Raw genomic sequence first — 26,673 nt, forward strand, 5'->3', positions numbered from 1 at the left:
GGGGGGGGGGCAAAGAGAAAAACACAGTCTGCTGGGGAGTCCAGGTGAAGGGCATGCAGAAGGAGACGCTGTCTGAGCTGGACAGAACAGTAGGGAGGCAGTCTGGTGCAAACACAAGTGACATTTCAAGGATGAAAATGCATAAAGCATTAAAAAGAAAGATATGGGGAATGTTGCTGTGCACATTTAGTGAAAGTGAAGAAAAAAGGTGAATGTAAAAAAATAGTAGTAATAGGAGCAAAAGTACATGAAAACAATAATTTGACGTTTTTCATCACATCATATGTGTGAATTTTATAGGCTATAGGTTTTAAAATTAATGTGACACAAACAGTAAAAAAAGGCTTTCAAAGGACAGAATGCTTTTACATGAGACCACACCCCCGACTGTCTTCAGTATTATTTATGCACTACAGGCCAAGTGACACATTATCCGGCATTTTTTAAAAATAATAATAATAACAATAATAATGATAATATCACGTGACAGAGGGATTTTATTTGGGGGGGGGGGGCGGGGGGGTATTGTCAAAACACAAGAAATGCCCCCAAATCAGTCACGTGATCTCCATTTCATCACCAAACAAAATGTAGGACACCTAAATGGGTCACAACTCATAAACCTAAACCCGGCCCCACATAATATCCGCCATCATAAAATTAATGCTACATCTCCATGACAACAACGTGCGTCGTTCCGTAGAGTCCGGTTATCTCCATGGCAACAACTGTCTCCAAATGAAAACTGTGGAGCCGAATATATAAATATATATATAAGGACAATGAGCAGCCTCGTGAACGTGGATTAGGGGTGTGGCGCGCGCCTTCAAAGTCAAAACATCATGCTGTGGTTCCGCACCAGCGTAAGATAACTAGGAGTGATTGAGAATTCAGAGCAGACGGATTTGTATCCGTTTCGGCTGACCTCAGTTAGGAGCTGAATACCCTGAAAACCTGTTGTTTTTTTACTTGACACCGTCTGTTCAGCCTTGCTTCTGATGGGAACGAGGAGCGTTCGCTGTGTGACGCATTCGGGGCACTTTTGCGTCCCTCAACCTGTGGATCATTTCATGAGGCGGAAAACAAAGCCGCCTCCGTCCGCCCGGATTTAATAGCTTTTTCATTTAAAACCCCTCAAACGACAGGATTTGGGTTTCCCCGAGGCGCCCGATGATTGGTGCCAAACTTGTTTAAAAAGAGTCGAACAATCGAGAAATCATTTGCCCACGTTTTGAATCTAACAGCAGACACGCCCTCGTGTTGGAATAAAAAAGGACGAGCGGAAGCAACATTATTTACCTTTCTGTGAGTTGTTTAGACCGTGCGCGCCGCAAACACACACACGTGACTTGAATTTATTTCTTTAAAAAAAATGTCTGTTTTCCAATAAAAATCTACTTTGTTTTCATGCCAGCAGCCATAGGATAAATATTTGCTCCAACCAGGCGTTAAAGATCCAATTTTAACCCCAAATATGATCACATAATCCAAGAAATCAAATATCAACTTACCTGTTGTTTCTCTCTAGTAGAAAAAAGAACAAAAACAAAAAAACGTCCACCCAGGAGGAGAAAAATAAATAAATCAGCTTGTTTCAGCAAGGTTTTCTTTCAAGGTCTCTCATCTGCTGATCATGCAAAGCTCTATTCTTGCAAAAATTAGAGGTGATGGATAACAGTGTGGCTCCTGGAGCAGCTGCTTACTGAGTGCGCTGAATCCTATCTGTCACTGCCTTTTCCCTCTGCCTCTCTCCTTCTTTCTCCACAGACACAGACACTGTGCACACCAAATAAAAACTCTATAACAAGGATTCATCCTTTAATCGTTACAATATAGTATGCTCTGATGACAAATCAGCAATACACAGCGGATCAATTGTACATAAGGAGAGCAAAGACGTCATCAGTGCAAACAAATCAAGAAAAGTGGGAATTCCCAATTCAAAATAAATCCTTTTTATTGTATACAATGAACAGTAGATAACATTTTAAAGCACTGAGAAATAAAAACAAAAAACTTCAAAATTTTTTTTTATTATTTTTCAACAGGCAAATAGCAAGATTCCAGCAAAAACAGCTGTGTTTTATTGGTGCAAATTTTATAAAGTAAGAGACGAATGAGCTATTTTAACATGTAAAACACATCCAGTATAATGACAAATCCTGGGAAGAATCAAACACCAAAGACAAAGAAGGGAAAAAAATCCAACACTGATCTCTGTGCATTGATTAATTTAAATATAATGTGTGTTTTGTCCTGTGTTTAAAACAAGTTATTTTTGTGTTAAAGTTCTTTAGCTTGTACAGTTTGCTCATGATCTTGCATACTGCCTATTATAATGTTTGTATGTGAAATAGATGTTCAAAGATGCCTTTGCTGTGCAGTCTTCATTTGCAAGCGTGGAAGCTGAATGGACATCAGGGTCTCTCTTGCTGCAGGGGAGCAAAAGAGGAGTTAACATGGGAAGAACCCGTGCGTGTTAATCATCTGAGCATCATGTTTGGTCTTTTGGTTTTTTAGTTTTCCTACCTGCATGGTGCTGTGGATCCAGGGCAAAACATTACTGACTTTGGTGTAAACGCCAGGTTTGTTTTGTTCCCCGCACCCAGCTCCCCAGCTGGTGATCCCAACCAGGTACCAAAGATTGTCCTGCTGACCCTGACACACCAAAGGCCCACCACTGTCACCCTGAGGAACACAAACCTCAGTCAGTCATAGTCTCAGTGAGCTTAAAAAGCTACACTTTTCATTTGAAATGAATTGATGTCCATTCTCCCCAGATGAGGAGTGAAACACTTTCAACTAACAGGAAAGGAAATCCAGTTGCTTTGTTTAAAAATATTACCATTAAAAACTTGATGAATGTCCAGAAAAGCCTGAGTGGATTACTGTGAATTTGTCCTGTGATTGTGGCTGCTCACCTGACATGAGTCTTTGCCCCCCTCCAGCTTCCCGGCACAGATCATGTTTCTGGTCACTGCGCCAGAATACGCATTCCTGCTGTTGCACACATCTGTGTTAACGATGTCCACAGTCACCTCCATCAGATCATTGGAGACCCTGCCTAAAAAACAAATAAACAGTGACTGGATATGCATATTAACCTGTATTGAAATTTATATTTCTTGCATTGCCATCAACCAGTCCATGCATTTCATTTGCTTCCTTTTTTGTCTTCAAATTATTTGATTCTTTAAATAAAATGGAGACTCTCCCATTCCCTCTCAGCTGCTCATTAGTCACTTTTTTGGAGCTGTCCAATGTGTATCTCATTCACTATTTGTTTCATGTTTCTCACTGACAAGCTATTCATGTTTCCTTTGGGGAGTCCTACTTGCTCTTTCTCTGATAATATTCTGCCTAATTGCCATCAGTTTTATTTTGGGTTTTAAAAACATAATTTTTGGCTCAGTCATTTAATGCCAACTGTAAAACTTTGCTGCCCTATTAATACTAAAACTATAATGTAATTGTTTGCAGGGAACCACAGGGGATGAGTCTCTACCTCAAGCGGAAAAGTTCAAGTATCTGTCAGTCTTGTTTACTAGTGACTGAAGGATGAAGTGGGATGTGGACTGATGGATCAGGGCCTCGTTTGATCTATTGTGGTAAAAAAAGAGCTGAGCCAAAAGGCAAAGCTTGCGATCCATCCATCTAAATTCCAACTCTCACCTAAGGTCATTGGGTATGAATCATGAGCAGAAGAACAAGCTCTTGGATACAAGTGGCTTAAATGGACTTCCTCGTAGGGTGGCCAGACTCAGACATAAAGATTAATTGAAGAGCTCTGTCATTGTGGGCAGCTTAGAGTAGAGCCACTGCTCCTCGGCAGAGTCATTTTAGGAGGTTCAGGCATCTGATTAGAATGCCTACTGGTGTCTCCCTTTGGAGGTTTCCCTGGCTTTTCCCACTGGGAGGAGACCCATGGGACACGCAGAATTTGCTGGAGGGATTAAGTATCTTCTCCAGTTTTGGAACACCTTGGGATCCCCAGGAGCTGGAGAGTGTCACTCTGTATGGGTTTACCTTCTAAAGCTGTTGCCTCCTCGTCTGGACCATTGATAAGTGGCAGAAAATGGATGGATGGATGGATGAATATAGGAATGGATGGATGGATGGATGGATGGATGGATGGATCCACCATTGTTGAATGAATCAAATAACTAAACAACATAAGGGTCTGTGCTGTCATCATTTTTTAATTTTTTCTCTCACATTCTCTTTTTCACATCGTACCTTATTTATCAGACTTATAAATGTTTGGAGGACACTGCTTTATTGGAAAGTAGTTATTCAATGAGCAAAATCAAACACTACTACAAAAATTTGGCAAGGATTTTCAATTTCAAGAAGCATCTCCAGCTGTAGGTAAATAAGACTGCATGGCTAAATAGATTTTGTCTTTGACAAGATGCAGAGGAAACCAATAGGGATTAGGTGGGGTAAAGAACAAAACAGTGTCACAGTATACAGAGTGTTGTCCAACTTACTTGAACCTGCTACAGTAGTCCCAAAACCTGTGGTCCAACAAGTGGTTTCATCTTGAAAGTCCTGGCCAAAAGTTGGCAGGCAGGCCGGCTGAAGTTTATCTATAAAATGCAAGAAGGATGCATTTAACCTCAACAAACTCATCAGCTGCCTGGGGCTCCCAAAAGGAGATATAAGAAGACACACATACACAAACACACTAGGCTGGGTTTATCAGGTTATTTGAGTGAGTGGACTAAGGCTTTAAAAGCTTTGATTTTAAAACTAATTTTTGTCTGTTTCATTTGTTCTTTCAGTATGTGAATATCCCTGATAAACAAATTTTTAATGTATTGCTCTTTATGAGAAAATTTCATAAGAAAATTACTTAACCTTTATTTACTTTCATTACTTTATTTTAAATATTTACTCAGTTTTCAGTGTAAATAACCATTCAATGCAAAAAACGACAACAGTCTAAAAGTTTAGAAAATAGCCTTTGAATAAACTTCTATGACATTCTTGCTGTTTGTTTCCAGATGGCAACAATTTGCTTTGCAACTGATGGAGCGATTTCTACAAAGAGAACTTCTGCCTGTTATAAACTGATAATGTTTAGAATTTATTTACTGATAACAATAAGCTGAACTATCCCTTAAAGCCAGGGGGAGGGGTTTTGACCTAAAGACAAATTACATGATGAGAAATTGGAACAAATTTCTTTTCTAATGTGTCAGAGTTGTTTTGGTGGCCTTGTCAGTGTTGCCATACTTTTCATCTTCTGACTAATAAAACAAGAGAGGCAGAGACCTGTTAGACAGCTAGCCCTGTTTCTGATGAGTAATTATGCATACAGGACAGATATCAAATTACATAAACTTTTCTTTCTTGAGGTAAAGACTCACCACTGAAAGTAACTGGTTCTTTGAGTTTGAGCAGAGCAACATCTTGGTCATTGGTGTTGCTGTTATAGTTCTCGTTGATTCGGATTTGCTCAACCAGGAAGGGTGAAGGCAGATCTTTCAGCGACAAAAATCCTCCGTAAACTTTCCACTTCTGAGCAGAGAGGTATTCAGAGCTGCCACAATCATAAAAAAAGAGACTGATCACTATAAGGCAACTAGTGAGTACTGAGTTGATTAAAGTTAACATAAATTGTGTTACAATTTAACTTTTAGGTCTTATAAAAAACATTATTCATCATCAGGAACTGAATATAAAGATTCACAATTACACAGTTTTGTTTTGAAACACTCACGTTGGGAAGCAATGGGCAGCAGTCAGAGCAAAATGACGTGAGATTAAGACGCCCCCACAGGTGTGGTGTTCATTATAGTGTAGCGACAGCTGCCAAGGCCAATCACCCGATTTAGCTGCAGTGCCCCCAATGATCCGGTTTGCAGAAGGCTGATGACCACAGTCTAAGGATAAGAAATATTACGAGGTACTCTAGGCTAGCAAAAATAATGATAAAAACTTTCATATAAGCTAGTTTTGTTTAAACACCTGTCATTTACTAAGTACACCTGTTCAATTGCTTGTTAAAACCAATAGCTATCAGCCAATTACATGACAGCAATTTAATGCATTTAGGCCCCTAGACATGGTGAAAACAACTTGCTGGATTTTAAACCAAGCATCAGAATGGGGTTGAAAAAGGATTTAAGTGACTCTGAATGTGGCCTAATTGTTAGTGCCTGACGGCTTGATCTGAGTATTTTAGAAACTGCTGATCTACTGGGATTTTCACACACAACCAACTATAGGGTTTACAGAAAATTGTTCAAAACAAGAGAAATTCAGCAATGGGCAATTGTGTGGTTGAAAATGCCTTGCTGATGCAAGAGGTCAGAGGAGAATAGGTGCAGTGGTTTTGTTTAATCAAAACAGGTCTCTCTTGTAAATGAGAACTTGGATATCAATGGGACAACCTGTATAAATAAAGGTTAAAATAAAAAAAGATGATTGAAAAGGCAACAGTTGCTCAAATAACCACTGGTTATAACCGAGGTCTGCAAAATACCGTCTCTGAACACGTCCAGCCGTGAAGCAGACTGGCTACAGCAGCAAAAGCCCACACTTTTACATGAGCAGTGCCACTCCTGTCAGCTACAACCAAACAACTGAGGCTACAGTTCACACAAAATCACCATAACTGGGAAATAAGAGTCTGGAAAACATTGTCTAGTCTGATGAGTCTTGATTCACTGGACTCCACCAGATCTCAATCAAATTCAGTTGCTTTGGGATGTGGTGGATCAGGACATTTGCATAATGAATGTGCAGAAGGCAAATCTGGAGCAAATGCATGATACTCTTCTGTCAATATGGACCAAAGTCTCTGAGAAATGTTTCCAGCATCTTGTTAACTCTACACCACAAAGAAATATGGCAGTTCTGAAGGCAAAAGGGGTTCAATTCAGTACTAGTGAGGTGTACCTGATAAAGTGACCGGTGGGTGTAAATTTACAGTTTTACATGACAGTTTTTATTTTTGGTCTTTTTATTTCTTTTTCACATTGAAACTAACAAACAATTTGAAACTTGTGTTTTTATCACCTGTGCAAGTAAATATATACAACACTAACTTTTGTCATTCATGGTCCAAGACAATTTACTAATGGAAAGGTATACTCAAAGCTAGTAAATGGCTGCTAAGGGTTAAATTATTGGTATATTAAAACAAAACTAGCAGAAATAAATACAGCATGGCATGCTTAGCAAAAGGTTTGGCATCATTGGTTCTGTAATGCACAGACTTACAAGTTCCGAAATCAATGTCAGTCCAAGCAGTAATCTCCCCAAAATGTATCTGAATTTAAATCAGGTAAGATTTTTTGAAGATTTCAGATTTACCAAAGGATACAAATGCACTCTAATATACTTTAATGTAACACTGATCCAACACTTGCAATGCTTTTTTTGGTTTGGGGTTTGTTTGTTTTGTAGACAATTTGGTGGTTGTTCAGTTTCAGGCATCATCTAACTGAGTTAGAAACACTAAAAGAAAGGAAATGTAAGCTTCTGCGTGACCATAAAAACAGATGGAGGCTTCTTACCCACACACTGCAGGGACACAGTCTCTTGGTTTGGACAGGAGGCGCTGCATAATGTCACAATGAGACACACATTGCAGTTAGCACAAATACACACCGCTAACCAGCAGAATCCACATGAAAAGGCATGCGATTTACCTGACAGTCACTGAACTTTGGATAGGAGAAGATGTTGATTTATTGTTCAGTTTTAAACCAGTGAAACTCTGGGATTTGATTTTACTTAAATAGAAGGACCTAAAGACAGAGATAGGAGTTATTCATACAACAAAAGAAATGAACTAGCTATGGCAGAGACAGTTTCATTACATCAGTGACTGATTGGGTCTGAAAACTAATTTGGTTTTGTCAAGCTGAGGCACCCCAGCAATTTTGACTGAGAATCAATTTGAATCTAAACACACACACAGCAGCATGTGGGGATAAATTAGATGGCTATATCACAGTTTGAAGGTGGAGGACCTGAATGGCAGCTGTTAACACTGGATGAAATGAGACCCCACCCCAACCCCATCGACACGTACAAAATATGAATTAAGGTAGAAAATGGAGAAAAAAGTTTCTTGTATATGATGATCTTGAATAGCTTTGATTAATTTTACTTTAGGATAGATTTGATAAAACTGCACATTCTAAGTTGAAGCGGTAACTACTTACTCTCCGAATCCAAGCTGAGAGCAGATCTGGTTGGCGTAGTTTTTGTCCCAGTCACTGTAACACACTGGAAGGAAGTTGTTTTCGGCTGTCTTGACCTGTAGACTGTTGCCCTCACCAAATCGCACTAGAAAAACGAAATAAATGGTCTTTGACATATGCAGTGCTTCTTAAAAGGCAGACAACAGCTGTAGAAGTGAAAATAAAAAAATGAAAACTTTCAAAGCAAGCATGTTTGTATTTAACTAAAACTAATATGACTTAAAGAACACAACTGTATTAGGCTCCCTGCGTTTTCATTTTAAAATTCTCCTTGAGTAGATTTTGTTTGTCACATTGTCTTGTTCTTAGTTTAGTTAGTGTTTGGCATTGCTCCTGTCACTTGATGACCATCCTCCACCAAAGACACACTGGTGAAGTGTTTGTTTGTGCATACTCACCACAATATGTTTCATCTGTTCCCACTTGGCAGTCTTTTATACCATCACACTGGGTAGTATTGCTGGGGCAGGTGTCTTTCACAATCTGACCTCCACCATTTGGTCCATTGTATTCATAGTCAGGTTTGCCGAAATTCTGGGTTTGTAGTGTCCTGGTGCCATAATAAACTATGGATGAGGCAGAATGAGTTATTTCAAAAAGCATACCTTTTTTCAACTCGTTTAACACTCAGAATGTTTCTTCTATAATTGATTTCAGTAGCAAAGTTAAAAAGTAAAAACTAAGAAAAAATTCTAAAATTAGATTTAACTCATAATGTCAAACAACTTAGTCAGGATAAAGATGAATGGACATAGCCATTTGTTCTCTAAGGCAAACATACTACCACCTACTTTTTTCACAAACTGAAGAAGAAGAAGATGAAGAAGAAGAAGGCAGTTATCTAAAACATTGTTATTAAAATCAGGAGAAAAAAAAGCACTGGGACTTAAATTTGATTCATATTTTTCCAACAGTTTGAAAAGTAAATGAAAGCATTAAAGTATTATTTAGATTAGGCATGTACAATAAGTATTATACCTCCAAGCCAGATGCCGACTCCCAGCAAAGCCAGCAGGACTACAGCTGCTGCTGCCGCCTTGTAAATCTGTCCTTTCTCCTCACAGCAGTTCTTGTTCTTCTTGGGGGCTGGACAGATACAAAGAGAATACATTCAGCAACAAAATCATATTGCTGTTGAAGGGTTATACACATTTGTTTATTGTGGTGGCTGTATGTATCACTCACGTGGGCTGATTTCAGAGACCTGGGGAGCAGTCACAGGTGGTGGATACTGGGGGATGTAATGTGGATGGTTTGAGAGTTTAAGGCTTGGATATAAGCCATACCCCTCTGGGTAGGAGCCATTCCGCTCTTCAAAATAGTTGGGAGGTGGCTGGGTACGTACAGCATTAGTGTAGGAAGGAGGGGGCGGGAATGCGTTCTGAAAAGAAAGATATGGAAAAGGTAAATAGCTTAAAGCTTTAAGAGCTTTTAAAGTGGGATTCTGTGGAAAGGTTACAGTAACATTTTACCTATTTGAAGATAGCTCTTTGAACAACCTCAGTTTGGAGAACAAGAGTTTAATTCAGAATGAGTTAATGGCTAACTAGGTGTTAGCCATTAACTCGTCAATCTGGTCAGATTTTACTTTCCTATTTCTCAAAAATGAGGTTGTTTAAAGAGCTATCTACAACAGGTAAGATCTTATTTGTTCATAACCTTTCCAGAACCTCACTTCAAAAGATCCTACCTACCCTTTTAGGGGAATTAAATCCCTCTAAGTGATTTTACACAGTTTAATGAAAGGTTTTTGCCATTTGTCCATCATTTGTCTTTAAATTAAGAACACGTCATCTACATATTAATATGTTAGACATAAACATAAGGCATTTCATTTATACTTATCGCTTATGTTGGTTGTCAAGACTGAGCACACAACCTACACCTACAACCTATTGTTGTTCATTCAACTCTAACTTGAAAGTCAAGTTGATCTTTAATCCCACACAAAAGTAACAAACTCAGAGCAGAAAGACAAACAGTGTGTTTTGACAGCTGAAAAAGATCTTATTTAAGAGTTTGTGTCCTCATTTTTCTGTTCTGTTTTTCTCAGCTCACTTTCATTGGCACCTCTTTTATCAGATTCTTGCCTGGAATGTCCACTACAGAACCTAATCAGTGTTTGAATGTTTTAGTAAATATAGTTTACAAATAAGTGATAAGGAGCAGGAAGGCAGCTAAAAACTGAGGTTTTAGGAGGAGAAAGTCACACAACGCCTGGCAAAGGTTCGAACAGAAACTCACTGAAAATGACGTGATAAACAAATATGGAACAGATTCTTCAAATTCCCTCCATGGTGAAGCAAAACCTCAAAGGTTACGAGCATATCTTTGTTTTTCTCAGTGTGTTTGTCTTACTCTGCATGTCAGTTCTTCAGTCAACCTTTATGCCCTTGTAACTAAAGTAAATAAATAAATAATAAAAAGGGCATGATTGGCTAAAAAGACTCAGTTAGTTTCAGTGTTTTTACTTTTTATTTTTGGTAATTTCTACTATGAGACTAAACAGACTAAATTTAGACTACCTGTTTAAAATGCTGCACTTGGACTTTAACAGTGTTTAATGTTTTGGCACACTCATGGAAATATCCTCAAAAATTCTGTCCTTTTACCCCCAGTGAGTGGGTTAATTATTGTTTCTTATCAGTACATACAAAATAAATAAGTTACCAGAGAGCAGCTTATCACATATTCTTTATTTTTCTTACAAAAATGTGGGAAAAGGGACCCAGTAATGCATAAAGATATTAAATATATATATGTATATATATCACCTACAAAAACATTGAAAGTTCTTACGTAAAGTCATGCTGTTGTTTAGGAATTTGTGTGACATAACAAGACTATAATTGCATCATTTCTCAAAAGTATTTTTCTTTCATTTCTGGGCATCATAAAACCTCGTTGGAGCGGTTCTGATTAGCTGACTGTCACACAAAGCTGTTAATAGAGAAATGTAATCAGTTCATAAATACACATAAATGTATTTGCCCTTACTCACAGACAGCTTACAAAGGCATGCTTGATGCTTTATGGGAAAGGAAATGTAATGAATGATATGTGGCTAAACTCGTCTGAATGCAAATGTGGCCTGAGGATGGTTTGTTGTGCCAACTGAGCATTTACAGAAAGTGATATAATGTGTTTAGCCTTTTCTCTTCCTTATGTGCTTCATGAAGAAGAAGAGATCTTGAGAATGTTGTTAAAGCCATAAATTGTTTCATTTGGAGGCTCTGCATTGTGATGCACTTTATCTTTTCAAAAGTTCAGATTCTTTTCCAATGGGAAAGAATTCCAATTGTTATATTTTGCTTGAATAAACACAGGGAGGAGGGGGATAGATAGACTGTAAGGTTTACACTAGGAAGAAGCGTACAAAGTTATTTCTGAGAAAGGTTTGTACTCCAAACAGGTCTCTTTTTAAAACCTGCCAGTAGATGAGGTTACACCCTACTGTCTATATGTGGATGGTTGAGGAAACAAAAGGTGAAGGTTTATCATTTTTCCCAGAAGGGTTTACAGTAAATGATCATGTTGCACAGTCTGTTTGTTGGCATTGATTGTGGTTAAATACGAGACAAATTGAATCGGACACTGGTTTCTCAGTGATGTAAAAGAACAAAACTATAAGATACAGAAGTTTAAGCATTGTTTCCACTCAAGCTGAAAATATAGTCTTTAAAAAAATTGTGTTCAGATATTTTTTTCAAAAGTCCTGTACATTGTGTACTTATCAAGAAAAAGGTATTTCTCTAACCCAAAATCATTGTACATTTATCTTCAAATATTATATAAATTTATACAGCAAACTGCAAAATTCAGGGATTCAGTTTTCATAATGCACAAGAGCGTTGTAACAATTGTAGGCTGCTTGTTGGTTTTTATATTACTTGTTTATATTTACTAAGAGTTTAACTAGGTGTTGCACAAGACATTTTCAGGTAAAATAAAGTTTCTTTTATGGCTTTTTATAATCTTTTCATATAAACTATTCAAACAATTACAAGATTTTGTGAAATGACAGAAAGTAGAAACTGTTTTTTTTCATCTTAAAGTTTTTTTTGTTTTGTTTAGTTTTCTTTTAATGAAAATGCTGTCATTTAGCTGAATTAGCCTGTTGCTTGTTAAGTAAGCTGAAACAAATCTAACTTTTTGTTTATGCCAGTGATGAAACAGCATTATTTACTCTTTTGGTGGTTCCGCAGGTTTATAACCAGTGGAATGCACTGAAACCTAAACAGAGCAAACAAAGAATGAAAAGTGGCAGCCTGATACTTATTAACAGAGTTTAACCGTAGACTGAACACATTTTGGAGTCAAACTAAAGTCCAAAAAACAGTTAGAATTTTTTTAAAAATTAGGAACAAAAATAGATGTAAAAACCTACCATATCACGCTTTTCCATTGGGATCAGGGCTGCAATAAGTGGAGAGTGGAGGTGAGAGCAAGTAGGTGGAGCTTTTTCACATCCAGGTTAACCTTAGTTGCAGAGCAGTGTTCAGAGCATGGTGCTCAAATGTCAAAATCCTTTCTTTTCTTTCCTCTTCTCTCTTTTGTACTCGGCAAAATGTTTGTTAAAGATTTTAAACCGAGCAACAATCAGAAGGCCTAACTTTTCTCTGCGTCTTTAAGACCTCCCACCTCCAGCCTTCATCATCCTCTCAGCTGATCATTCCTCTGTTCACAGAAATGGGTGCGCCCAGAACACCGGCGTCCTACCTGACAAACCAGTTTTTTAGGGTTCAGAAATATTCAAATGTAGTTTCACGTCCTGACACTATACAATGGCTCAAATGACTCCAGCCCAGCTGTGAGGGCTCCGAAACAACATGTACTCGTCAGAGAATGACATGACTTTCTTTCATTTTTATTTGTATTTATTTTTACATGTTATTTTACTTTTTGCTTTATTTGACACCACAATGTTTGTACGGCCAGTTTAGATAGTTAGTTTCTACTACGATCATGGGATGTTGAGAAATGACAGAGCTAAAATTAACAGTTTTCGCAATAAAAACAATGCGATGTTGCAATGTCTCGTGTGATCTGGTAATGCTTGAAGTACATGCTGTGAATGACTGTCAACTACTACCACACCAGATTTTGGTGCGTAATTATGCTTCACGGAACAGGCTTTACTTTGTTTTTTCACTTCTTTATTCCACAAACTCTGCAGTTTCTTCTTGATTCTCATATTTCTACTGACACCACATGTACAACTCTCTTTGACTCTCATTGTATTTAAATGATCATCAATTATTCGTGGCCAGAGACACCTCACTCTAAAGATAAACTTTCCTTAATTTTGTTGTGATTTTTATCATTACTGAGATGATCAATACTGAGCTTCTAAAAAGCTCCACAATAGTTGATCTTTGTGTAATGCCCTCTAAGCCACCACCAGAGGGTAATATTATACAAGTTCTTTTAACATATTCCTGTAGCCATATGTGGGGAAGTCCTCTCCAAACACAAGAGCTGTTAGAAAAGTCCCTCTTCTTGGTCACCAGCAGATGATCTCTGGCATTTGGGCCTCCCACAGCCCACATTTACTCAGCACTTCTCTGTCCGTGCGGAAGACAGAAACCAAAAGGTGACACAGACAACCAAGTCTGCAGGAGGTCCGCTACCAGGAACCAAAACTTTAAAAAGTCACATGTGAAGAGGAGGTGAGAAACTGAAGTTTAGAGAAAAGCCGTTTCTCAGAACTGAAAACATTTGTTTGTAAATTTAGGTGCGGATTAACTAAAATGAAGTCCACATTCTGTGAAACTCTAAAGAGATGCAGCTCCCTGAGTGTTTCCGCCATCTGCGTTTTGATTAAAACACTTTATTAATATAGTTTTACACGGACTGATCCAGGTTAAATTAATAAATAAAACAAAATAACACTTAAACAGTCTGCTCTTTACATCTGTATCAAATGTGAGCTCTGCATTAATAAATTAAAGTGAAACTTGGGTCACAGCTAACACTGAATCAAGCCAAAGAAGACTGATCATAAACATGTTATTAGTTTCCAACCTCTTGTTGTTTAAATTCATGTTGTTATTGTGGGGTTCATGGTGACACATTTGTCACATTCTGTGGGTAGGCCATAATCTACCTGCGATCAGCACTCTGCAAGCGTCAGATCAGCCATCAATTCCTCAAAAAACCGCAGCTGATTTTGCATTTAAAGACTAAAACATTTGTTCATTCCCTCAATAGGTTGTTCTTCATGATCTTTTCTACATTCACTGTAACTTTCAAGTGATTTTTTTAGGCAAGCAGATTGTTTTCTAAAACAAGCATAAAAGCATCCTTGGAAAAAGTAATCGACCTCATGGTCAACTGAGGCAAAACTGAGTCAATTTTAGGAAACTGTTGCAAAAATCCACCTCTGAAATGCCAGAAATTTTTGTGTATATTTTACAAAAAGTGATATCAGGCAAAATGTGTGTGTAGGATGAGATGTGGAGATGGATACTCACTGTGGTTTAAGATAAAAAAAACCCACAGGTGTTCACTGATCGGCAGATAGTTGTTTGAAAAGGTCATTGCTTTTGCAGCTTCTCATGTTTTAAGAGTCAATGTAAAACTTGAATTGTTGATACATAAATACAGTATCACATCTTGCAGGCTAAAAACATGTTAAAACACTAAATATAATATTTAAATGACTTCTTTTTCACTGCAAGTCGTGCCTTGTTAATATTTAAAATGTAAGCATATGAAGCCAATGTATTTGTGTAACGAATATGAGCTTACAGTTGTTTGTGTCTTTGCAGAAACCCATCTGCATGCAGCCGACCACAGCTGAGGTTTTACAGATGTTGAACAGGAAAAGGCCCATATTTGATCAAAGAGGGGCTCACAGGAAAACAAATAAAAGAACTGAGCTGAAAATGTGTTTGTTGAATATATATCTGAATATTTTATCTTTAAAAGATAAGGAATTTAAAACATAAATTCTCCTGAAATATTATACAGTGTAGCTTTTGTTGGAGTATTGCATAAAAGAAGTGAAAGGGGTATTCCTGACAATTTCCAGTTTCCTTTCCCAGAGCAGTGTTCTGTATTTACTCCACATAACAGGGTACTGTACGTGCTGTGCGTTTATGGAAAAAAGAAAAAAGAAAAGTCAAAGCAAAAGAGGAAGGTTAGGCTGAGACAGAGGGAGAGATGTGAAACTATCAACAGCGTCACAGATGCTGTCACAACAGGAAACTCGGCATCTGAGAGGGAGGGGACAGCATCAAGGAGAGATTTAGAGACAAATTTTATTTATTTCTCAGATGAATGGACGACGCGAACATCACCCGAAGACAGCCGTGTCCCTCCTGTCAAACTACACTTTAATAATAGCCAGAAAAGTTATGATTTGTTCACTCTGAGGTTTAGAATAAGGGACTCTGTTGGTGTCTACTGAATGGGTTTATTTGAGATGGACAAAATGGATTTAAAACACAAGATGCCAATTCTGCTTTTCTTCATTCTCTACATAAATCAAGTGTCAAGTAATATGTCAGGTAACTATTAACTTTATTTACTCTATATTGTGAATCAACTTTTTGTTAAAACTGTTTTGTGTGTCTTGTTTTGTCATTTTTTATTTGGTTTTTGGTCATGATGGAATGGTTTTGAGTGAGTTTATGAAAAAGCTTTGAAAAGTATTTATTATAGTTTTTTTAAATCATTATACAGGTAATATGTCTTCCAAAATTAGAACATCATACATATTTTAGCACTATTTTGCACATGAGAATGAATAATAAATAGTTCCTTTTTACAAAAAAAGTACCACCATGGCGAAACATCCCATAAATCAAATGCAAGATCACATCTGTTTTAGTCAACCAAACTTCCTTTTCTTCTTTTGACCACATTTTTGGAGAAATGTTTATTTTTTTTAATCCCACTCTGCGTATATTTAGCAATAATTTAAATCACGGTTCAACAACCAGGCTTTGGAAATATTTCCTCTCCTGTTAAGTCATGTGAGTGTCAGTGCTTTACATTGGAGAAAAGTGAAAAGGTTGTGTAATGGCAGATGTAAAAAATTCTCTTTCTTTCTTTTGTCACAGGAGTAGAAGTCCCCCAGCCTGAGAAACTGGAAGTGAACATATCAGATGGGGAGGTGACAGTTCTTTGGGAACACCCCATGGACGCCCCCTCAGATTTGGTGTATAATGTACAAATGGCAAAGTAAGTTTAAATGTCAGTAAGACCACTTTTCTCCAAATTTAGTGTTCAGTTCAATCATTCCTGCTGTAATTCAGTAATTTATAATATTTTCTTTATTTTTTTGTTCATCATACTCTTGTTTTCCTTCCCCCTTTTGCTTCAGATGTTTGGACTGTTGATTTAATATTTTTCAAAGTGCAGTTTCTAATGAATATTCTGAATTTTATTGGACCTAATATGTCTACTTCTTCCATTTGATGACCAGTGAATTTGCTTCCTTTCAGGTACTTTGATCAGTGGGCTGAAGTTACCAGCTGCACTAAAATCACAAACACCTACTGCCACCTTAGCAGCTTAATCAAAGACTACAGTACCAAATACAAGGTCAGAGTCCAGCTGGTAAAAGGAGATAAAACCTCCACATGGGCACAAAAACCGTTTCTTCCAAATCGAAGTAAGTATTTCAGTTTGGTGTGTCAGGGAAACATGATTTGGTCGTATAATGGTTGGTAAATTATTATTATCATTCTTTATTTATAGGTGGATTGCTTCCCCCTTCTTTCAATTTGTGGGCAACATCAAGTACATTGACAGTTCAAGTGCATGAGAAACCCATTCTGAAAAAACTCTTTCCATATGGTGTCAGGTACACAATCCACATGGAGGAAAAAGGACAAGATAATAAGGTGGGTCATAAGTTTTCAACGTACACTTTGCACAATCAACTAAAACATAAAACTGCATCATTTTGGAGAAAAGTTAATTATGTCTCTTTCAATAATCATTGTTTTTAATCTTCAGACCACCACAGTTTTCCTGAAAGATGACAATAAGGCTGATCAGAGGAGACACACGTTCACTGGTCTCCAGTGGGGAAGAAAGTACTGCGTCAGTGTCAAAGTAGAAACCATTACAGACATCTTTGAAAGTGATATGTCTGAGCAACAGTGTCTGCTCCTCCCAGAGCAAGGTAAGAAACAAACAATGGCAACACAGACCAACAATCATTTCGGATTAATTGCACACAAACATAAGATCCATCACTTTTATTTAATAATTAAATATATAAAGGTAAAAAATATGCCAAAGAACTACCAGAAGTTGTTCAAATTACCATATAACTCCCCTAAATCTATGATAGAATATATTCTTTCTTAAAAGATTTGTTTAAATCTTTTAAGGTTGGGTTCTATTGAAGATTATGAACCGGTAATGTATAACCTGTTGTAGATAGCTTTTTGTATAACCTCAGTTTGGACTAGGTGAGCTAACACCTAATCTGAGCAGGGCCAAGATCAAAGTTGATTGCTATCATCTTAAAACAATTTCAACCTCAAGGATTTCAAAACATTTCATACAAATATTGTTTTAAAAACTTTTACATTGCTATCAATTTTGCATAAAACGGCTATTTTGGCAGAAGTAGCATAATACTCAATCGTGGAATTCTAAGTAAATAACTGTAATGGATTTGCATAAACCCCAGTGATATTTTTGAGAAAGCTGTTTCAAAACGGCTGACTTAACCATTACTCAGGTCTGACTAGCCAAAAGATCATAGATAAGGTCAGAGATAAGCTCTGTTTCTATAAACTGCAGCTATTTAAAGAGTCATCTACAACAGGTGATAAATTGTTCATAACAAGGTCATTGTTCATAACCTTACTACAGAACCCCACTTCAAAAGATCTAAGCTATTGTTATAACACCGAAAAATAACATTTGACCCCAGTTGAACTCTCTAACACTAAAAAATATTCATTCTGATTATGTAATACTGTCATTTTGCTTTTTGCAGAGTTCTTTATAATTGCTGTATCATCTTTATCTATTCTGGGATTCCTGGTTGTGGTTATCATCGTGTCAAGCATTCTCTTCTGTTACCTGAGACGTCCTGCAAAAACACCCACTGCTCTGGTAAGCACATAAATTAACAGAATGTCAAGAAATGAGAACAAAACAAAATGTGAAAATAACAAGAAAAAAACACTATATAAGAGTTGTTTGTTTGCCTTCTCTTGCCTTACATTAGAAATCTCCTGCGAGCGGCTGGCATCCACTTTCTGTGTCAGAAGGAAGAATGGAAGTGGTTACAGACAAAGGATGGTTTCTTTCAAGTTACAGAACAAAGGTGGACAACACTGCCAAAGTTCCCGTGAGTCACGATGCAGTAGCAGAGGACAACAAGGAGAACAGAAAGATCAGCATGGACAGCGGCCTCAGCATAGAGGAAGACTCCGCTACAGAAAATGAAGGAAAGCCTCCGGCGAGACAAGATGACAGTGGCTGTGGGAGCATGGGAGGACCAGAGAGCTCCTCTGATGGTCAGACGGAGTACCCCCTGCAGGAGGAGGAGGGGATGGATGTAGATGGAGTTAGGAAGAGAGAAGACAGCGGGATGGGCATGAGCTGCCAGCTTGATTCTTCTTCTTTGAACCTGGACGGTCAGGACGCCGAACCTCTTATGAAAGCTGTCATTGTGGGAAACGATCGCAGCCAGAGCTTGTCTGAGGTGCAAATCCAGGTCGATGAGAGCGAGGACATATTAAAACAGATACCTGCACACCCCTTTTTGGCTGAAGTGTTGAGTGGATACAGAGCTGGGCCTCAGTCTTGTATCTGTTCAGGAGTAGGTCAGTGCAGCTGGTGCCATAAATACGGCCAACACACAGCTGTGTGCATTGAAAATGGACTGCTGTGGAGCAAAAGTGACGTGACAGACTCTTACGGAGACAAAAATACATTTTCACCTTATGCTAGTAAAACACACACAAACACTGTGAACATAAAGGATATAGAAACAACTTTTTTTCAAATGAGTGACACGTTTCCCCTGCTGTCCTCTCTGCCCTTAACAAAGTGCGGGCAGGACTTCAACATGAACAGTGTTTCCCTCTCGCTCTGTGACGTAGAACTGATGGCTGACTAATGTACAGAGGAATGCAACAACACTATTTTTGAAACCTTCCGGATACAACCTGTCCTACACGTCACTCTTATTGTACTGTAAAATGCTCAAAAATCTAAAGGAACTAAGGAAAAAACTGAATATGTACAAAGGCTGTTGAGCATGAGCTTGTAGAATAAGACTTTATTGAAACTTCCCTCAATTGGTATATTTTTACAGCTACCCAAAAATGACTATACAGGAAGTGAAACTGGCATAAAAAGCACCGAGAGGAAGTGGTTTGAAGCTGACGCTCTTTTGAATATGTCACAATTTCACCAGCTCATTTGAATTAACGCTCACCAATGCTTAGTTTGTTCAACTATTTTTGATCAAACACAAGTTTTAATGTAGAGGAGAATAACATTATTTGCTATGGAATCCTCATTTATCATGTTTTACTGATTTCACAAACTCAAAAGGGAACAATTTATTTTTTACTTTTGTTTCTATTTCATCTTGCTCAGCAAGTAAATGTTATGCTTCATAGACACATAGAGACCATTCCTAAGATGATACTAAAAAAAAGACTATTTATTTATTGTGTACCGTAAAGACTGTGTGTACTTTTTCTCTTGCATATGATTAAACACTGTCACATCAACCTGTTTTGTGAAATTCCCTTATATTTACATGCACTCCCTCACTTACAAAAAAAGAACCACTGAGTAAACAATTCATGGGTATTTGAAAAACTATGACTAAAGCAAGCTGAAGTAAAGTCCTGAAACAACCAGTACAGGAAAAAAATACTTATTATGGAGCTGTAGTAGGGATCCCCAAATGCATATGAGCTACAGGAACGACGGCTGTGGTTTCAATGCTTCTAAACTAAGAGGTAAACACTTCCTCTGTCATGTTTCCACCAGCTTCAAAGACAGAAAGGGTTCAACGTCACAGCTCTCATTGGTCTGTACTGCAAAGGGAACAAGTAGGCTGCGTTCAGTTTACATACGTGATCAACAGAGATAAGAAATCATATGACATAAATCTCTCTGTGTGGAAAAAGGTTTAGGGGAAGTGAGATTTTGGTTATTCCTAAAATGTGAGAAAAGCACTTTCTATCACATGGTACATGTACGTGTCACTTTATATCAAACATAGTTGCTCTTTGATTTAATTAGGCCTCCTCTTGTTGTGGAGTTCCAACTTGTCCAACAGTTTTTGTTTTTTACATCTACTTTGGTCACTGTTGACATACTTTTCTATTTTGTTACAGTAGTGACTCAACATTATTTTCATCAAACCTTTGTCTGCTTACTATTCAGATAATCAGCTTAACAGCTAGAATGACTGAATGAGCAAGAAAATCTTCATAAAGACTTCTGCTTTCCTTTGTGCAAAATGTCATTGTAAACTGTATCAATATAACATGTTTAAAAATAACGAATCAAGTTGTTAGAATACAACAGTAAGATAAAATTGCAATTTAATGAAAAATGCAATCAAGAAAACGAAAAATAAGCTCAAGCTTTATGTCTTATGCTATACTCAAGTCAAAAGCCAAAGACAGAACCTTTATATCAATGTCAGTTTTGTGTTCCAAAATTATACAGAATATCTGCACCAGAAGTGCTACAGCTAGCCGCTACTACCACTGTTTGTTCTTGCAAATACCCAGAGAATTCAACGTAAATAATGGTGTACTGCAAAACTGACGATGATGCAAAGGTTTGTAAAATAGTGTTTGCATAAATAGCAATAAAATATTTTCAATCAAAGATGTTTTAAGTTGGCAGGGGCCCACTTTGGTCTTGGCTCCATTCAGACAAGCCATTAGCTCATCAATCGGGTCAGAATTAAACCCTTATTTTTCCAAACTGAGGCTGCTCAAAGAGCTATCTGCAACAGGAAAGATGTTAAATGTTCAGAACCTTTCCACATAACCGGACTTCAAAAGTTCTGAGCTGTTGCATTAGGGCTGGCCCCTGAATGCTACTTTTAGCTCAAAAAGTTATTACCAAGAAGCAAATGCTTAAGTGGTCAGAATTATTTGAATTTCTGACTCATTTCAAGCAACAGTGTTACTGTTCATGCATATCCAATTATCAGTGACTGCCAGCTGCTGTGCTTGAAGACACGCAGATAGTTTGCAGAAAGCTAACCAGATAAATGACTAAAAATAGCCTAACTAACAATGAACAACAAAAAAATAATATGACAGCAACAAGCTTTCAAGGCCATTACAAAAAAAGTTAATACTCTGTTACCCTAAAAAACAAAAGTTACTCCTTTACTATATTCTGACTAAATGCCCCTAAAGAAGAAACATACAGTGACCACCAGGAGTAGATCTATAGTTTAAGTTGTTGCTGAGAAGTGCTATATAAATACAATTGACTTGACTTCAGTTTCTGTTCTGTGAAATATGATACAAAACGAGGGGTTCTGAAGTGAGCAAAAAAATATTACTTTCATTTAGGGGAAAAAAAAACAAACTTCAAAGTATCTTTATATGGCATGCAGCTCACTTGTGACTGTTTTTTCACCAAACTCAACAAATGATCTCAGTTCACCCATTTATAGGCAGCTCAAGTAAGAAACTGATACAAACAAGGATGTTTCAGCTTTATCAAGATGGTGAGACATTGAAGTTCCACTAACCATTGAAAGCTTTAGAAAGGCGGTAGATATGTGAATTTGTAAGGAAGTCGCCTGCAGTTTAGAAGAAAACTGATCTGCCTGGTTATTGTGGTTGGGTGGTGAGATTTTCAGCTTTCATCTCAGTTTTTTCCATTATTATCATCTGTGCAGTGCTTCTGGTTTCTTCTCTCTAGAGTGTGTGTCTGTAGGTACAGTATGTGGGTGTATGTGTCTGTGCATACTTGACTTTGCATCACACTTCACTTTGTCTTGATGCAAAACAAAACCAGCGATGAAAAATTGAACAGAAAAGCTAATAGCATGTTTATTTTTAAAGGTAATTTATTATAGCTAAAATGCATGTGCAATACTTTTCTTTTTGGAGAAAAAAAGAGGTACTTTGTTCTTTAAAATATGACTCAAAAACAATTCTTTTGAAAAGGCAGTAACATAGTAAAAAAAAAAGTTACCAATGATATTTAGGTCTAACCGTCAACATGAAGTGCAGCAAACACACAAAAAAAGAAAAACAAATGCAAGCATTTACACACTGAAAACAAGGTGCATGAGGACTGGGATAGCCAGAGTGGAGAGATGTAACTTCCATTGTGGTAGTTTCTGAGCTTCATCGCCACAAAATGGTTGCAAATGGCAAAAAAAATTCATTTTATGGAGCCGCTAATAGAGAAGGGAGGAGGAGACTTTTTCAAGCCGACTTTGCTGCAAAAACAAAAAAAAAAGTTAGTCACAATCATGTGACAACTTTAGAGGAGGAAATAAAACTTGCAAACTTGAAAGAAAGGCAGGGTGAAGGATTATACTTACGTGAGCACTTTGTCTTTCCCTGTTGACTCTACAGAACAGGGAGGAAAATAACAAATAAGTGTTTTTCTTAATGACAATATTCATCATTTTGAGCAGACTGCAGTCCAGACTCGAGTTGTATTGCAAACAGTCCACAAAAAAAAGATTGTTTAGTTAGAGTTATTTCCTGAGCATGTTGTTATCCGTGTTTGGGATTATAAACATGTTTTCCAAATGAGGTAAACAGAATTTGTGGCATAAACAGAATAAAAATATTATTTTAAAAGATTCAGAAAATTATATAGCTATACATATATGTCTGAAAGACACTTACTTTTTTTATTTTTTTTACTTTTTTTCTTGCACCACTTTTTCCACTTCTTGCACCTTTTCTTGCAGCAGAATTGCACGATGCCGATGGTAAAGAGGATTAACAGGATCCCAAAGCCCACTAAGACGCCGACTGCTGTTTCGTTTACCCTGCTTCCTGTAGTTCAAAACGCAGAGAGGCTTTAGGTCAGACCAACAGCTTAACTTTTTCAGATAAATTGACCTGAAACGTACAAGCTGAATAACTCTTATATAGTGTTCAATTTACTGTGCAATGAATTTTAAACAGAAATTTTTCAGCTACATAATAGACGTACAGTTGTTTTTGTTTTTGAACCTTTTTTGGATTTGCTATGTCCTGGGTGACTGAGAATCCACACCAGCAGACAGAAATGAGCCTATTACTCAGAGAAATAGCCTGTCTGATTGCTTGTAGCTGCCTTAATCAATTTGTATATTTGCCTGAATAAATAATTCTGCTGATGAGATAAAATTAGAAACTCAGTGTGTAGAAAGATTGTTGGCTCTGCCTTGATTGGTTTTTCTTTGGTGAAACTGGAATTAGAAGTGTGTTGTAAGTTTAACAGATCAAAATAATAGTCCAAAAAACAGTTGTTTACCCTAGTGAAATAACATTTTATGTTTCTAAAAGGGTTAATTTTCCTGGCTAAAACAAGTAGTTCAAAGTATACACAGAAACTACAGATCTTTTATTGTGTGAAACTGGCAGCCACTCCTAAACACATTAAAAAGGCAATGATTTCAAAGAACATTAAGTTTTGAAAACACTGTAAGGCTAAAAAAAATCTGAATCAAGATTTTAACTCTCTTTTGACATCGCTCTTGTGGCTGTCAGACTTTTGCAACAGAACTGAAAGCGCCTTAACAGATAGATTCTTACCACCATTCCCCATAGCTGATTAACCAGGATAACTGCTGTTTCCTCCTTCGTTTCTTCTCCTCTCCTCTCCGTCTTTTGAAAGCTGAGTTGGGCTCTGTCACTTATTTATTTGACTTGACATAGGTTTTTGTGAAATTATTTGTTCCAGTTGTGACGAACCAAAACAAGGAGCTCTCTCTTCTTCCCTCTTTGCCTACGTCTGCCTTCCATGTCCTCATGCCTGACATTCTTTTGAACCGGTCCATCTTCTTTCTTTAACCTGCCAGCAACTGACCCTCCCTTCACTTGCTAACATGAGAACAAAAGAGTTTTCTGATGGCCTGTTGTTCTCAAAGTCATGCTTTAAAAGTTCATTCTGGAGTACTCTGATCCTGTGATTAATCTATTTTTTATTCAAGAAACTCAACCAAAACCACGGAAGCTTTGACATCTAGGCACTCTTTGGTCTTATGGGTTTTCAGACAGGTGTAATGTGGTTCTGAATGAGGACATTTTCCCCACAGGTTACCGTCAATTACAGATAAGTAGGTGTTGTCACCTGTTTCAAGTGACAAACTGAGACTCCTGCTAGTAATCTAGGTCATGTCTAAACAACAGACTAAACCAAACCAAATTTAACTTGTTTCATAAAATGAACAAGGACATGGGTCAGAAAGAAGCAGTTATAAATTTTACAGTAACTATTTTTTTGTGAAATAATAGGTCTGAGCAGACTCAGCAAATTCTGAGTCTGCTCAGAGGTTTTCTCCCAATAAGAAAACTTCCACTTTTTTTTCCTGGGTGAGAACTGGAGCTTCAGATTTGGAGGAGCTGACTTTCATCCTGACCGTGTCACACTCAGTTGCACCTCAGTTCACACTAAAGGTCATGACTTGAAGACACCAACAGAACCACAATATCTGCAAAAAGCAAAGACCCTGAGGTTCCCAAACTGCACACTGTCCTCTTCAGTAGTATGTCTTAATTAAGTGGTAAATCATCCACAGTGATATAGCACCATTTGAGTGATTTCCAGACTCTGCAAATCACTTTCCAATATGTTTTTCATTCACCCATTCACAATGGTGCTTTTTATTACAAATGTGCACTTTCTACATACAGCACGTTTATGTTCTCATCTTGGATTTGTCAACAAACACCGGTGAAGTATTATCAGTTGTGAGTGGTTGGGAGTTTCCTGTTGTTTGACATGAGTGAGTCACTCTCTGACATCACGGATCTAACAGAGAACTATGAGCAACAGAGTATTTTTAAAACTTCACAGGCAGAGACAGGCCCTTTTTCACTGACACTGAGATATCTTAAACTGACGAAGAGGACTCAGCTCAGTTAAACACAGCTGATAAAAATCAAAATGCTTCACATTGCAATGCTTTTTTTACTTTGTGTTCGGCAAACCTGTCACACAGACAGTCATGCACACACACACTCAGGTTAATATACCACCAATTAGCCTAACCCGCCTGGTTTTCAGCTTTGAGAAGAAGCCAGAGTGCCACAACCCATACAAACCTAAGACACAGATGCAAACTCCTCACAGAAAAGTTCCTGCTGAGACCAGAGCATATGCAAAACAGAACAAGACAGTCTATGCAAAACGCAGTGTAAGGACCCTAAAGTGCAAATTAAAAATTGGTAGCATTAAAAATGTGTTTGCTTCCACCGTGTATGTTACCAGGGAGTTTAGAAGGCCTATTGCCTATAAAAAAAAATAGCTACTGCAAGTCCTGACTGTTCTTAATTCAGTGAAGTGATATTTCCTATCAGGCATAAAGACATTAAACATTTTGTATAAGAGATTCCTCTGCCATACATGCCGCGTGTGACTGGAATAACATAATTTGTGCTTGAATTTTTGTTTGTGTACACCAGCTTAGCCTTCTTAGTGGTTTTGAAGAGTTTAATTCTTGCCACTATGAGAGTTATTTTATAGAAGATTTTACACTTTTTTTAACAAGAAGTAATGCTCACTGGGGTATATGTATAAGCACAGTACAAACCTTTTTAATTCTAAGATTTTACATATCAGGAAAAAAGAAATCTGTCCCTTACCAGATCTAAAATCTGGGTCAAATCATGAATGCATTACCACCTATTTCACAAATATGGCCTAGGTCTGTGTGTCTGTATCTCCACCAGTTATGGTAAGCAGATAAATAGTTCAAGCATTCCAGGTAACATTTGCAATTTCCCTGAAAAAAACAGCAACTTAATATGACTCCATTCTGGGAAGAGTATCCAATACTTTTATCAAAAAAGGCCAAATACAGAATGCCAGCTGCAATGCCTTCTTTGTGAGATGATATCACCTATCACTCTGTGTTATAATTCCCAAATGCCCTCTTTATTTGCATAAGTAGCGGATTTCATATTTCTGAGCAGATCAGTTGTACTTCCGTTTACTGCAAGTCCATACAATAGGCAATTACTGACAAATTACACAATACCTCCATCAGAGAAGTGCCACAGGCCATTCTTAATTGGACCATTTACAGTAAAATGTTCTCAACTGATTCCTTGTATTGATTCCAAAATTGTGGAATAGTTTTATCATCTTGATTACATTGCTGGGAGCTTCTTCGACCGGCCAAAGACGACTCATATAAAGATTCCTAACATGCATTTATAATAGTTTGGGTGATTTTGAGAAACTGCCTTTCTGAAAACAAATCATTCTACCTGTGTTAAAAATAATTGTAGTTTTCCATTTTAATAAAATGTGC

The 26,673-nt window shown here is 37.5% G+C and overlaps 3 protein-coding genes across 4 annotated transcripts in view; 1 reads left to right on the plus strand and 2 right to left on the minus strand.

The window, feature by feature from the left end:
* The window catches only part of fxyd6 (FXYD domain containing ion transport regulator 6), an 11,018-nt gene extending 9,306 nt beyond the window's left edge, over positions 1 to 1,712 (minus strand). For both annotated transcript variants that reach the window (XM_017429029.3, XM_037973261.1), the window contains exon 1: positions 1,512 to 1,712. The gene's annotated coding sequence lies outside the window, so the exon portion shown is untranslated. The remainder of the gene's footprint in view (positions 1 to 1,511) is intronic.
* A 227-nt stretch (positions 1,713 to 1,939) lies between these two features.
* tmprss13a (transmembrane serine protease 13a) lies at positions 1,940 to 12,870 on the minus strand. Its single transcript, XM_017429028.3, has 13 exons — positions 12,607 to 12,870; positions 9,405 to 9,600; positions 9,198 to 9,305; positions 8,618 to 8,785; positions 8,181 to 8,304; positions 7,662 to 7,760; positions 7,527 to 7,570; positions 5,726 to 5,888; positions 5,373 to 5,545; positions 4,491 to 4,589; positions 2,922 to 3,064; positions 2,530 to 2,688; positions 1,940 to 2,432 (listed from the first exon to the last, which is right to left on the minus strand). Exons 1-13 carry the CDS (start codon positions 12,622 to 12,624, stop codon positions 2,418 to 2,420), a joined length of 1,509 nt encoding a protein of 502 aa, XP_017284517.1. The 5' UTR covers positions 12,625 to 12,870; the 3' UTR covers positions 1,940 to 2,417.
* A 2,592-nt stretch (positions 12,871 to 15,462) lies between these two features.
* Positions 15,463 to 19,936, plus strand: il10ra (interleukin 10 receptor, alpha). Its single transcript, XM_017428973.3, has 7 exons — positions 15,463 to 15,730; positions 16,286 to 16,406; positions 16,670 to 16,839; positions 16,926 to 17,071; positions 17,187 to 17,355; positions 18,184 to 18,302; positions 18,418 to 19,936. The coding sequence occupies exons 1-7, from the start codon at positions 15,631 to 15,633 to the stop codon at positions 19,312 to 19,314; spliced, it is 1,722 nt and encodes a 573-aa protein (XP_017284462.1). The 5' UTR covers positions 15,463 to 15,630; the 3' UTR covers positions 19,315 to 19,936.
* The last annotated feature ends 6,737 nt before the right edge of the window (positions 19,937 to 26,673 follow it).

Source organism: Kryptolebias marmoratus, linkage group LG2, assembly GCF_001649575.2.
Source record: "Kryptolebias marmoratus isolate JLee-2015 linkage group LG2, ASM164957v2, whole genome shotgun sequence".
In the NCBI taxonomy this organism is placed as follows: Eukaryota; Metazoa; Chordata; class Actinopteri; order Cyprinodontiformes; family Rivulidae; genus Kryptolebias; species Kryptolebias marmoratus.

Bases quoted from the DNA above. Each gene is read 5' to 3' on its own strand.
- tmprss13a (XM_017429028.3), bottom strand. The intron at 5,889-7,526 runs GTAAGAAGCCTC...TCTTATCCTTAG, and splicing joins TGTGTCCCTGCAGTGTGTGG to ACTGTGGTCATCAGCCTTCT. The intron at 3,065-4,490 runs GTAAGTTGGACA...TTTGTTTTTTAG, and splicing joins GACTACTGTAGCAGGTTCAA to GCAGGGTCTCCAATGATCTG.
- il10ra (XM_017428973.3), top strand. From the start codon at position 15,631: ATGGGTTTATTTGAGATGGACAAAATGGATTTAAAACACAAGATGCCA. The intron at 15,731-16,285 runs GTAACTATTAAC...CTTTTGTCACAG, and splicing joins AGTGTCAAGTAATATGTCAG to GAGTAGAAGTCCCCCAGCCT. The intron at 16,840-16,925 runs GTAAGTATTTCA...CTTTATTTATAG, and splicing joins ACCGTTTCTTCCAAATCGAA to GTGGATTGCTTCCCCCTTCT.